Source organism: Nelumbo lutea, chromosome 5 (genome assembly GCF_056320005.1).
Source record: "Nelumbo lutea isolate HS-2025 chromosome 5, American lotus-T2T, whole genome shotgun sequence".
NCBI classification, from domain to species: domain Eukaryota; kingdom Viridiplantae; phylum Streptophyta; class Magnoliopsida; order Proteales; family Nelumbonaceae; genus Nelumbo; species Nelumbo lutea.
Window position 1 is genome coordinate 78,727,223 of NC_142688.1, and position 14,713 is coordinate 78,741,935.

At 40.0% G+C, this 14,713-nt stretch overlaps 1 protein-coding gene across 9 annotated transcripts in view; it reads left to right on the plus strand.

Moving 5' to 3' along the window:
• The window catches only part of LOC148853019 (uncharacterized), a 55,920-nt gene that overhangs the window by 12,893 nt on the left and 28,314 nt on the right, over window positions 1-14,713 (plus strand). For 7 of the 9 annotated variants that reach the window (XM_088943012.1, XM_088943020.1, XM_088943015.1 and 4 more), the window contains 3 exons: window positions 10,204-10,564; window positions 10,684-10,917; window positions 11,059-11,271. In XM_088943012.1, coding sequence (XP_088799138.1) covers window positions 10,204-10,564; window positions 10,684-10,917; window positions 11,059-11,271 — 808 coding nt within the window. The remainder of the gene's footprint in view (window positions 1-10,203; window positions 10,565-10,683; window positions 10,918-11,058; window positions 11,272-14,713) is intronic. The other 2 variants (XM_088943018.1, XM_088943019.1) reach the window with 1 other exon arrangement.

The window sequence follows — 14,713 nt, forward strand, 5'->3', positions numbered from 1 at the left end:
GAGCCATTGCCTTGTATTCTGCTTCAACTGAGGATTTAGCAACTACTGATTGTTTCTTGCTCCTCCAAGACACAATATTCCCAGCAACCAGAGCACAATAACCAGAGGTGGACATTCTGTCATCAATACATCCTGCCCATTTTGCATCAGTAAAGGTTTCCAGCTTCATGTGACCATGCTTAGCAAATAGAATACTTTTCCCTGGAGTATCCTTCAAGTAGTACAGAACCCTTTCTGCAGCAACTAGATGAGTATCTCTAGGAGAATGCATAAACTGACTGATAACATTGACTGCATAGGAAATATCTGGCCGAGTCAAGCAAAGGTATAACAGCTTCCCAAGCAGTCTCTGAAACACTCCCTTATTAGACAAAAGTTCACCATCTGTGGCAGAAAGCTTATGATTAGGATCAATGGGAGTGGAGATGAGTTTAGCTCCAAGTTTACCAGTTTCAACAAGAAGATCAATGACATATTTGCACTGAGATATGAATATACCATCCTTAGATCGAGCAACTTCAATGCCCAAGAAATACCGAAGATCTCCCAAATCTTTGATTTCAAATTCAGATTTGAGAAATGCTTTTAGTTTACTGGCCTCTTCAATGTCATTACCTGTGACCACAATATCATCAACATAAACAATTAAGAAGGTCACCAGAGAGTCATTTTTCTTCAAGAACAGTGCATGATCAGATTGTGTTTGAATGTAGCCAAAAGAGACAAGAGCAGCCCAAAATCTCTCAAACCAAGCCCGAGGAGATTGTTTGAGACCATAGATAGATTTTTGTAGTTTACACACCTTGCCTTTCATTTCTTTTCCATACACTCCTGGAGGTAGAGACATATAGACCTCTTCATGCAGTTCTCCATTCAAGAAGGCATTTTTAACATCAATTGGTGTAGGGGCCAGTCAAAAGTAGTTGCTAGAGAAAGTAAAACCCTGACTGAAATCATCTTAGCTACAGGAGCAAATGTCTCAAGATAGTGAATGCCATACATTTGGGTGTAACCCTTAGCAACCAACCGAGCCTTAAGCCTCTCAACAAAGCCATCAAAGTGATATTTAATAGTAAACACCTATTTACAACCCATTGGTTCCTTCTCTTTTGGCAAGTCCATAATTTCCTAGTATGATTCTTATGCAATGCATCAAGTTCAGTCATCATAGCTTCCCTTCATTTAGCTTGAGATAAAGCTTCCGGTACAGACCTAGGTATCACATGGGAAGAAACAGAGGCAAGAAAAGAGTAGTAGGAAGGGGAGAGAAGGCTGTAAGATAAGTGTTTGGAGATACAATGGACTATACACTTCCGCTTGCCCTTGTGAAGAGCAATAGGAAGGTCAAGGTCTGGAACAGTCTGAGATGGGTTAGTAGAGGGCTGGCCTGTTTCCTCAGGAATGATGGGAGTGGCAAGATGCTCTTATGAAGGAGTGGAAACAACCTGCACATGTCTGAATCTCTGCCTTTGGTACCACCTTTGGAAAGGAGCAGAAGTAGGAGGGGGAGCGGGGACATCAGGGGGTAGGTCTAGTGGAAGAGGTGGACACCCCATGATCGGACTCACAAGGGATGGGAAGAGGAACAACTGGAGACATAGCAAAGTACTCATCAGATTTCTCCCTCTCAGGAGGAATACTAAAGAAGGGAGTCAACTTTGCAAAGGTGACATCTTGAGATACAAAGCGGGTGCCACGAATTGGATCAAAGCAGCAATAACCCTTCTGTACGGAAGCATATCCCAGAAACACGCACTTATGAGCCTTAGGTTCAAACTTGTGCCTTTGGTGACTATGAATATGCACATAGCAAGTACACCCAAACACACAGAGAGGAAGAGAAAAGAGATCCCCATCCGGGAAGAGAAGACTAAAAGGGGTTTTAAAGCCAAGGACCTGGGAGGGCATACGGTTGATCAGAAAGGTAGCAATAAGAACAACATCTCCCCAAAACTTTATAGGAACATGGGATGCAAATAAGAGGGATCTGGCAATCTCAACCTCATGCATGTTCTTTCTTTCCTCCACCCCGTTTTGTTGTGGAATGTAGGAACAAGAACTTTGATGAATAACCCCAAAAGTTTCAAGATAGGTGGAGAGGGTTCTCTCAAAATACTCCTTAGCATTGTCAGAGTGGAATATTTTGATACGGGTATTAAACTGGGTGATGATGAGTTCATGAAAATTTTTCACAATAGTTGATATTTCATCCCTGGATTTCATGAGATAAATCCAAGTGTAACGTGAATAATCATCAATAAAAAGGATAAAGTACCTGTAACCCCCCATGGTTGGCATGTGATATGGCCCCCACACATCAGAGTGAACAATATGGAAAGGAGAAAATGATCTTTTATTGCTAATTGAATAGGAATGTCTACAATGCTTTGCCAACTCACATGATTCATAATGAAGATTCGATAAAGACACTCCTTTAAACATATCTGGGAACAGATGACTTAAAGCAGAAAAGGACAAGTGAACAAACCGAAAATGACATAATAAAATTTTGTTAACAGACTCTGACATGACTAGCTCTAAGGCAACTCCATGAGGTGGTCCTTGTTAGACAATTGTATGCCCTTAGCTCCAATCAGAATGATGTACATTATGAATTTATTGTAAATGAATAAAGTACATATTTGATTCATGTTCCTGTGGTGTGTTTTTGTGTAATACCCTTAAACGGGACACTTATGAGACTCGTGTTAGTTTAAAATGTTCACAACCGTTGGATAAATCTGGGGAGATTTATCCTGCCAAGGTTGACACTGGTGTGCTACCAAATGTTGGGGTGGCTTGTCTCAGCCACCAGGGTGAGATCCAAGGCACATGCAGTGTAGGATTAATTGAATCTTTGAATCGGACCAGATTTTCAGTGTTGCCCTAGACCTTGGAGATTGATGGGCAAAAACTGAAAAGTTACACCTGACCCCTAGACTCAATTATGATATTGCACTAGGTGTCAGATCGGGCTGTCTTTGATATGTCAATCAGTGAGATCCTTAGCGGGCGTCAAAACTTGGGTATGTTGGGACAGTCTGAGGATTCATCTGAGTGGGTGATCATAGTGACAGGATCAACCCCTTTGTCGGACAAAGGTAATGATCAGGGATGCACTTTCTCTGATCGAAACCAAAACTGTCGGTAGTCGATTTCAATCGTTGAGATTTGTTTTGCAAAATATATTTTATATGAGATATAAAAATATATATATATTACGGTTTCTAATTGTTTGCAAAATGTTTTAATTCCCGGGATCCATGTGAGTAGAGAGTGCAACACTGTTCCTTGCAGCCGAGGGAGAGGTCATCTCTTGTCGGACAGTGTTTGATCATTATGGGCTGAGAGTTTAAGTGTAAGACCATTGAGGGTAATACCTGATGGGCTAATCTTGTATCTGCCCACAGTCCCTGGGTGTTACAAGGTAGCTTGGCCCAAGGACCACTTAGGGTAAGTGTCAGATCCATAGAGCCCATGTGATGGGTTTCAGGGGGTGTACTGTTCATAACAGTGTATTCGGCCAAGCCTTGTAACAAAAGCTGGACTGAACCCATGTGGCTGATGTGTATATCAATGTTTGGGTCCCATGCCATACAAGAAAGCCCAACTGGGCAATAGTTTGGAAGGCTAAGTGAGCACATAACCTTATCGGGCCTAAAGCCCATTTCGAATTGGACTGATTTGAGCAGTTAAATAGGATTGGGTCATAACCCTATCCACTTAGAGATTCCAGATCTAAATGTGATTCAGATATGGAAACCTCCTAATAGGATTAGGAGGAGGCTGAACTAATCTGCAGATATGATAAGGGTTTACCCTTATCACTTAAAGGGAATTCTGATCCAAATATGATTTGGATCAGCAACTCTTAATGGGATTAGGAGCTGATCCCTTTAAGCTTATAAAAGGAGGAGGGGGCGGCAACCTTTAGTAGATATATTCACATCCTCTTCAAAGCTGAAATCACAGAAGAAAGAATCTAGCAACTTGTGAAATTCTTTCTTGTCGCCTCCTTCCTACCACCGCCTCACCTGCCAGTTCGATCTATAGTTAAGTCTGAGAAATCAAGATTGAATCTTGATATCAGTTTCTTGTGAAGAGACTGATAGGAAACTGTGCTCACGTGCTGTCCTGCTAATTCTTGCGAAGGATCAAGTTCTTGGGAAGAACACTGCTGACTCTGCTCCATCCTACACTGCACCATCTTTAGTGGGAGCAGTTTTTGGTTCCTTCCTTGGGCATGAACACCTCCATTGGGAATTGTTATTTTTCCGTATTAGGTATATCCCGCTCCTGCTGTTTCTGTTCAAATTTGGTTCGGTTCTTAGTTCAAGATTGATCATTGAAAAATATGATTTTTCTAAAATAGGGAATTCGATTCTCAGTAGGATGGAGAGAAATTTTTTGAAATTTGCCCGTTCTATTCAGCAAGATTCAGGCATCCATACGATGGATATCTCATCCCTTCAGTCCCAAAGCTTGATTTGGTGTGTCTAACAAGTATATTCCGTTCGCCTCATGGCCACTGCCAATCATCCTCCGAGACTGCAGGTCCTGAAAAACACAATGAGTGGGAAAGAAAGTTATGCTGCAATTCATCTACTTTGTTACCTACTAACAAATAAGAGGTTTGTGTTAAGTTTAGGGACATGAAGAACAGAAGATAAGAACAGGGTGTCAGAGGTCTTTATATCACCTTTACCAGAGATGGGGGCAAGGGACCCATTGGCAAGGAATATTTTCTCTTTCCCAGAGAGGAGGTGATATGAGCAAAACAGGTTAGATAGGTTGGTCATATGGTCTGATGCACCGGAATCAATAACCCAAGGGATTTTATGATTACCTGAAGCTGAAGCATGATTCACAGAAGCATGAGTACCTAAGTGAGCAAAAGCCGATGAAGATGATGTACTATTGGAAGGGTGAGTTGAAGAAATCGTAGCTTTTAAGTGATTTAGGAGCCTCCCATACTTCTCAAAATCCAGCTTCATTGTAGCCAACTGCTCAATGGTTGATTTTTCTTCACTCTCCTTACTTCCCCCTTCAGGCACTGTAGCAACATTAACAATCTTGGATTTTCCCACCTGACTGCCCTTCTTAGGGTTATTATTGTTCTTAAACCTATCTGGAAGAAGTTCAGGATGAAGCTTCTAGCAGGTGTCCTTTGTATGCCGTGGTTTCTTGCAATATTCACACACCTGCTCTCTTTTCTCAGTGGGGCCCTTTGGTTTCATTCCCACATGTGCAAAATGTTCTGTAGGTGGACTCTGCAACTGCGCCTGCCGCCTACTCTCACTACTTATCATAGTATATGCCTGTGAAAGTGTAACCTCATCCCTGGCCAAAATGTTCTGTTTGATAATATCAAACTCAGGGTTGAGTCTAGTGAGAAACTCAAACACCCTATTTCTCTCCACTAGCTTTCTATGCATTTCAGCATCCTTTTTACTCTCCCATACCACTGTCTCCATAACATCAATTTCCTGCCATAGGGATTTTAGTATAGAGTAGTAGATTGCCACACTCTTTTCCCCCTGTCTCAGGTTCTTCACATCACTTTTCAATTTGTATGCTCTGGCTACATTCAGTTTCTATGAATAGGTCTTAGTTACACTGTCCCATATCTCCTTAGCTGAAGACATCCAAAGATAGTGCTGGCTTATATGGGGTTGCATAGAGTTGACTAACCATCCTATAACAGTATAATTCTCTTGCATCTATCTTTCAAATTTTGGGTCTATCTCTTCGGGTTTCACCTTGCTGCCTGTGAGATACCCGAGTTTTTCTCTACTACAAACATAGATTTTTATAGATTGTGCCCAAGCAAGATAGTTCGTCCCATCTAGCTTAATTGTGGTAACACAAGTCAAAACGGAATCTACTGAAGCAGGTCAAAAAATTGGCACCTGCTTGAAGTCACTTCCGTATGCCTCCATTAATCAAACAGAAATCAAAGAACAAAAAAATTTGACTATGTAAACTTACTTGAAGTCAAACCAGAACTTGGGTGCTTGAAAAACTAGAGTTTTGCTCTATCCAGCAGATGAGAGGAAGAGGGAAGACACTGAAGGGTTGAGAGATCCATCACATGGACGCCCAAAGATTGCGGAATAAGGGGCGAATTTAAAAATTTTTTCTCTCCCTTCAATTGGGAATCACATTCCCTATTTAGAAAATCATATTTTCAAGGATAAATCTTGAACCTTAAACTGAACCAAATCTGAACCAAAAGGAATGGGAGAGAATGATACCTGATACGGAGAAGCAATATCTCCCAACGAAGGTGTTCACCCCCAAGGAAGGATCCAAAGACTGCTCCCACTGAAGATGGCGCAGTGCAGGATGGAGTAGAATCAGCAGTGTTCTTCCCCAAGAACTCTGTCCTTCGCAAAAAACAACAGGATGGAACGTGAGCACAGCTTCCTTTTCAATCATTTCTCAAAGAATTGATGTCAAGATCCAATATTGACTTCTCCCACAGCTGGAGATCGAACTGGCAAATAGGGCGGCAAGAGCAGGGAGGCGGCAAGAGAGTATTCGCAGGGTGCAGAATTCTCTCTTCTTGATTTCAGTACTAAAGAGGATCTGATGTGTTTCTTGGTCTCTCTCAAGGCTGCCGCCCCCTCCTTCCTTTTGTTAACTTGAAAAGATCAGCTCCTAATCCCATTAGGAGGTGCTAATCCAAATCATATTTGGATCAGCCTTCTCTTCTAATGATAAGGATAAACCCTTATCTTATCTGTAGATTAGATTAGCTTTATCCTAATCTTATTAGGAGGTTTCTAGATCTGAATCACATTCAGATTTGGACTCTCTGAGTAGATAGGATTAAGACCCCATCCTAACTGTTAATCCATCTCAGAATTCGCCCCTTTAATTAACTAAATTAATAGCCCAGTTCGAAATGGGCTTTAGGCCCATTAAGCTTATGTGCTCACTTAACCTTCCTAACTGCTGCCCAGTTGGGCTTCCTTGTATGGCGTGGGACCCAAGCATTGATCTACACATCAGCCACATGGGTTCGGCCCAGTCTTTGTTACAAGGCCTGGTCGAATACACTGTTAAAGACAGTGCACCCCCTGAAACCCATCAAATGGGCTCTATGGGCCCAACACTTACCCTAAGTGGTCCCTGGGCCAAGCCACCTTGTAACACTCAGGGACTGTGGGCAGATGCAAGATTAGCCCATCAGGTATTATCTTCAATGGTCTTACACTTAACCTCTCAGCCCATAATGATCATACACTGCCCGACAAGAGAGGACCTCTCCCTCGGTTGCAAGGAACAGTGCTGCACTCTCCACTTATATGGATCCCGAGAATTAAAACCCTTTTTGCAAACATTTTAGAAACCATAATATATATACTTTTTTATCTCATATAAAATATATTTTGCAAAACAAATTTCAACGGTTGAAATCGGCTGCCGACAGTCTTGGTTTCCAACAGTGAGAGTGCATCCCCGATCATTACCTTTGTCCGACAAAGGGGCTGATCTTGTCACTATGATCACCCTCTCAGATGAATTCTCGGATTGTCCCAACATACCCAGGTTTTGACCCCCGCTAAGGATCTCACTGATTGGTACATCAAAGACAGCCTGATCCGACACCTAGTGCAGTATCATAATCGAGTTTAGGGGTCGGGTGTAACTTTCCAGTTTTGCCCATCAATCTCCAAGGTCCAAGGCAATACTGGAAATCTGGTCCAGTTCAAAGATTCAATTAATCCCACACTGTATGTGCCTAGGGCCTCACCCCGGTAGTTGAGACAAGCCACCCCAACCGACTTGGTGGCACCACAGTGTCAACCTTGTCAGGATAGGTCTCCCCAGACCGACCCACTGGCTGTGAACATTCAAAACTAACACGAGTCTCAATAAGTGTCCAGTTTAAGGGTAATACACACAAACATACCAAGGGAACATGAATCAAATATGTACTTTTAATCATTTACAATAAACTCATAAAGTACATCAATTTTGATTGAAGCTAAGGGCATACAAAACTGTCTAACAGACACTACCGCACCTACCAGACTAACCCAAACTCTTCCAAACTTGAACTGCCCTCCTTTTAGCAGTCACAAGACACCTTCCAAGCACAGAGCGCCACACCCAAGCTTCACCTTTCCTGGTAACCTCGAAAATCTCTCATCGGCTAGGGTTTTGGGCAGCAGCAAAACAACATCACTTCTTGGCAAAATCTGGCCAGAACTAAACTCTCCAAACCCATCTACCAACTAGGCAAGTGATTCTCTATACTATAGAGAACCTATCTCTCCATATACTCTCTTGATTTTAGAGTGTACAGGAACAAATAAAAAAGAAGGAAGAGGAACTAAACCATTAAGTGGGTGGCTAGCTTGGCATTTAATGGTTCAGTTCCTCTCTCCATATACTCTCTTATCTCCATTTTATGATGATGACAAGTATACCCTTAAGTGGGCGGCTAGCTTGGCAGTTACGTAAAGAAAATAAAATAAGAACAAATAACAGGCCCATTAAGTGAGGCCCATCAACATAAAATAAAAGATAAAATAAAGGATATCACGCGAAAGGCTGTTAGGGCCCATTCGGCCCAGTCTCTTTACAAAATAGAAATACATTTATTATGATTTTTAAGTATTAAAGTTGTAATACATTTTTGTTTTATTATAAATTTAATAAACTGATTCTCCTTTTTGTAGTATTAAGGCCCCGTTCGCTTTTCATTAAGTTAGTTACCCGAGCAAATGCAATTACCTAGGTAAGTTTTTCCTGGGAAGGGTAAGTGCATTTACCCATGTTCTTTTATTTCTTAGGTAAATAAGGTAATGACCATTTTAGTTATAAAAATATTCCATTATTAAAAAGGGAATTTTTGTCCCATTCAAGTGTTAGTAGCTTTCCTCCTAGGTGGGAAAGTTAAATTTAATAAATTTATTCTGATTTTTTATATTAAATGTAGAATATGATTTATTATAAAATTTAATAAACATTTTCTGATTTTAATAAATATTTTAAAAAATACTAACTAGTTAATATTTTAGTACTTGAAAAATATTTGATGTTTTATATTATAAAATAATTAATTTATTCTTTTGTTTTATATTTTGTTAATTATTTTTTATAAATATTTTATTTGAAATATTAAATAGAAATTATTAATGGAATAATTTATATTTATATTTATATTATTAATGTACATTAGTTGACATCCTTTCGACATAATAGCAAAAACTATCCTTTTTTTGGTTATTTGGACCGATTTGGTCGACATTTACGAAATATAGGAAATGTCAATCGAAATAATATAATTTTTATATTGCCATCCATTTTTTTGTCAATGAGCCTCGACATCGACATATGTTGGGTGACATTAGCGACATTTCGTGACATTTGAAACCTTAATTGGGACCACTCCAAAAAGTTGGTCCCATCAGGTTTTACGGTGGTTATCATACCAAACATCAACATTTCCAGGAAACACACTATAACCCATCTGTACATCTTTCGATGATTCCATACCTCAAACTATTTCGGCAACCAAGAAGCACCCCAATGCCCAATTGAAGTACAAACAAACCCAAAAGGAAGGGTCAAACTCGGTTAAAGGCTAGAAAAGGGGCCAAAAAGCTGGCTGGCAGCAAAATAGAGGGAGAAGAAAAACTCCCAAAAATTTTTTTATGGTTTAGAAAAATATGGGACCACTTCCCGTCATTCCCAAAATATAAAACGGCCTAGAAGAACCAGGTTTTGTAGAATAAAAACCCATCAAACAAGATAAATAAGCATCCATCGACGGTCTGGCGTTAGCAGCTCACCCTCTGAGCAAAAACAAGTAGAGAAAGATTCTCCCACGACCTTTTAGTTGCTCTGATACCAAGTTACAATATCTAGGTTTTATTGAGAAAGAAAACAAGAAGAAAAGGAGAAGAGAAGAGAAGAAGTAAGGTTCGAATGGAGAAGACATAGTTACTATTCACTCTCTCAAACTTGGAATTTTATACTATTGAGAGAAATTGCAAGAAAACCCCCATACAGGTGCCCAAATACAAAAGAACAAAAAGACAAGAATACCCTTGCGTCCAAACAAATCTCAACAATATGCAATACCCCCACAGATACAGAGAGGTTGTTTCCATGTAAGCAGAGAATTTTTCTCTAGGTAAAATGTTTCATTTGCATTTATGTGAATTTGCATTTTGTTTGGATATTTAGGTGACGATGGGATCCGTTTAACGCCAAGCTTCAACCTTGAAAGCAAAAAAAGTGGCAATTCTAGACCAAAGCGTCTTAAGAAAAAGTATATGGTCAGTGACTCGGATGGGGATACTGAGCCTTCTGAACAACCAAAAATTGTCAAAAAAGTTAATACAGCTGTGATTTTGAATGATAATGAGGAGGATAAATTTCCCATTTCTTCCCTGTTCAAGAGCAAAAATGATGTTAAAAATGTTGAATCAAAAGTAACTTCAGTTGAAAAGCCAGCTAACAAAGTCAAAGAGAAAGAGAGAGAGAAGGTAGATGGAGATGACCATCAAGATATGTGCCCTGAGATTGGTGTTGCTGCAGGAAAAAGGTGATTGATTAAAAAGAATTGTCACTGCCATTTATATTACTTCTTGTTACATTAATAAATATTTTTAAATGTGTGCATATTCATCTGTCTTTGTAGTAATACTTGTCATTTGATCTAAGGCTAAGCAGAGGGCAAGACCAGTCTTGTGATTCATCATTGCCATCTTATGAGGATAAGAATGAGAAAAATGAGGCACCAAAGAAGAGGAAGAAGAGAAGAATTGTGGAGAAGGAAGAGAATATCCTCAATGATAGAGTGGACCAAGATGAGCAGTCTAAGACAATGGTTCAAAGCGTGGAACAAGAGCATGACATTGGAGATAAACTGCATGAAAAACCCCTTAATCATAAAATGTAAGCAATTTTTCTCCTGTTTTGTGCTTTGTATGAAAAATTTTCTCTTTGCTCTTCATATTCTCTTTCCTAATTGTTGTATGCTCAAGTGTGTATGTGTTTCATTAATTGGTGCTATCATATCTTGTTTGAACTAAACAGAGGAAGCTACAAGCATGGTGACTCATTACAATCTAATGAGAATGACAATATCAACAAGGTGACGGAGAAGAAAAAGAAAAAGAAGAAAATTGCAGTCCAACAGGAAGAGAATACCATTTCTGATTGGTTAATCCAAGATGGGCAGTCTGAAAACAAGAATGAAGAGATTGGCATTGAAGAACATTCTCATGAAGTGCCCGTGAGTAGCAATATGTAAGATAGTTTTCTCTCTTTCTGATAGACTTGGTATTTTGAGCAGTTAATCTTCAAGAATAAATCCAAAAAGTAGTAGAAACTAGGTAAGAAAGACTACACAAAATAGATGTGCAAGAAGAATAAGAGAGAAGTGAAAGAATGTGGAGGAAGAAAACTCCTATTGTAGGACTAAGTTTGCGATTTCACTAACTTTTACATCAACTCCTTGAAATGAAAGTCCAATTACATCTCTGCCTTTAATAAGTTGATTGGACAGAAATGAAAAATAACTAAATGATAGTTTGGCCCAAGCCCACTAACAGCCAAGTAATAAATAAGAGAAGACAGCCCATACATGCATTTATATGTCAACACTCCTCTCAAGCTGAGTATAGAGATTTATCATGCCTAGCTTTGCCTCCGATAGAAACCTTAATGGTTTAAGGGTAAAGTTCTTCAATGATAATCTCTAAAAATGATATTTCAATGCAATATAAAGATTTTTACTGACTTAGTTTATCCATGACTCCATGCATGAATTGAACTCTCTTCCAATGTTCTAAACACTAACTAATTGATTTTTTATCAGTAACACAGAGCATTTCTCAAATTTCCCCTTGTCAGTGAGTCACTTCATGATAAGGACTTCCTTGTATAGGGGAATAGGGACATGATTTTGCAATATGGTCTCATGGGTGAGCATCATGGCGACCTTATGCCTATACTGCTGCTGCTGCTTCACCCCCTTTGGAGAATCTCCCTCTTTGGGAGCCTACTGCGTATGCTTTTTGTCTTTGTTGCTGTCCCCACCTCTACTCCAAAGGTCTCTTTATTGAATGAATGGTACGTTCAACACACTGCAAAAGGTTTGAGAAATCTTGAATACCCAAGTTCTCCAAATAGATGTGGTACCATGGGTGCATACTGCGAATGCATTCATTTATAAAATCCTTCTCCATATGTTCTTCATAAACTTGCTGCTACTCTCTTTTGAACATTGGTAGTTGATACATATGCTCCAAGGTCTTTTGAACTATATTGCCTGGAATTTTGTAGATCTGCCATTGTCAATATCCTCTCCACAATAAACTACTTCATCAAGAACTTCTCCACCAAATCATCCCAAGTGCAAATGCTGTTCGGTGCTAGATTCACAAACCAAGTGTAAGCAAGGCCTATGAGCGTTTTGGAAAACTAACGGATCTTCAAATCTCCATCAGTAAAAGAAGGACCTAGGTCATCTTTTAACTTTTTTAGGTGTTCTCTAGTGCTGTTGGACTATCCATCATATAGTTTCCAGGCTGATGGTGGTTGGTATCCTGGTAAATAGGTCTTTTGCGTGACACTGATATGGTAGGGTCTCTGGTAAGCTGGATGCTTTGGTTTCATCCCTGAGATGGACCACAAGCAACCCATTAGTTCCTCCTTTGTAAAGTGCTTCCTCTTATCCTTCCATTGCTCAGGTATGCTGAACTCAAATCTACTACTGCTGGTGATGGTGGCCAGTGTTGTGTTGGTGATGGTGGCTTTGGTGACATAGATCTCAGTAGTACTAATGGCTTGGTGAATACTTATTAGGACCGCCTGTTCTAGATCTAGTGAAGCTAATGCTACCGATATGCTCTTCCGTTTGTCAAAGTGACTCTGTAATAGTTGGAACAACTAATCTTGTTTTCGTTCCATTTGATCCATTCTCTTTCTGTAACTCCTCCATTTTATCGAGCCGGTCTTCAAGATTGTACATCTTGCTAGCCAAATTGGCTCAATTGTCATTTGGTTGCTCGTCATTTGTTAATGGAATCTCCACATCCAATGCCAGCAGATCTGGCTGTACTAGGTCCTCCAGTGGCGGCGGTTATGTTTTGTTAGCTCTCATCTGAAAAGCTCTCCATAACTGTAACCAGTGATTATTGATGTAAGCCAACTGATAACAGTAATAAGGGTGATCTGATAGTCTTGAAAGCGGATCAAGAAACACCTCTAGAACTAGGAGAGTAGGTTGGCAAAAGGTTTGGAAAATGGCTAAGCCTAGGTAAGGGATTAATGGGATCGAATGCCCCTTTGGAGGTTTTGATTCATTTATTTATGGAAGTGCGGAAACAAGCTATGTGATTCATTTATTTATATGGAGGTCGTAATATCCTCAACCATGACTAATGCCTGGGGGACAACAAATCCTGCCTTTCTCTCCCCTAAGGTGGCGCATATCAGTATGGCCAGACGTAGTTTCCCTGAGGCAACAATCACCCGTTTGATGGTTCTTAAAGCAGTGCCTGAGTTCTGAGGCTCTAAATTGGCCTCAAAAGTTCGAATGTAGGTTTAAGGTTAGGTTACCATCTTTTGGACATTGAGGTTTTGATCTAGCCTCGCAAAGTCAAGTGTAGCTGTGAGGTCGGATTATCAGCTTTTGAGCATTGAGGTATTGATCTGGCCTTGCGAGGTTGGATTATAAGCTTTTGAGCATTGAGGTTCTGATTCTACCTCACGAGGTTGAATATAGTTGTGAAGTTGGATTTTTGGGGACAAGTTGATACTCACGAGCCTTGTTTGTGCTGTGTTCACAGGTTCTACCTCGCAAGGTTTTTCCTCATGACCTAGTGAGGTTCCTTTGTGTGGTTCTGCTTGGCTTCGCAAGGTCATGTTGTTTTGTTTGACAGTCACATCCCATGAGGTGGTTCTTCTCTATGCTTTTGACTAGGATTTTACTTTTAAGCCCTCAAATATGTTTCCACTGTTTTACACTAGCTATATTTTTCATAGTTTGGTACCCAACTTGAAGAATTTACATTTTATTGTGCTTGGGTTTGCGAGTCAATCCCATTGAAATTTTAACAAAATCCCACCCTGAGCCTGCCCAAGTTGCACCCCAAAATTTTCAAATTATGCTTAATCTAGTGCAAGTGTCTCTTGGCAGGAACGACTAAGTGCAGTAGTAGAAGATGCTTGTTCATTAGATTATCTAATGACAACATTAGCATTGCCCTTCATGCCACCTCAAGTCTGCAGTCTTCAAATGGGGATGCAACTTCCAGCATGTATCCTTTGTATGCTTGGGTCTTTTGCAATGCTCATACACCATCTCCTTTTTTTCCACCTCTACACGATTAACACAACTCTGTTGGACTAACCTAGGTCTCGATGTGGCGACACGTGTAGTGAAATTAGGTGATCGATGTACATGACTTTCCTCTTACTCTCCTCACAATGCACCAGAGCATAAACCTTGGAGAGACATAAGCCTCCACATGTAAGGATATGCTGTTGAATAATATCATACTCTAGATTTATCCTTGCAAGGTATGCTCCTCTCCACCAATCTCCTATGTGTCAGCAACTCGCCTACACTCCTATTGTACAATCTACAAAAAAAAAAACAATCAACTGCAATATGAAGAAATTGCAATTGCTTACAGAACGATTTAAAGGTGTGGAATAAAGTGGTATTTGGAAACTTGATAAT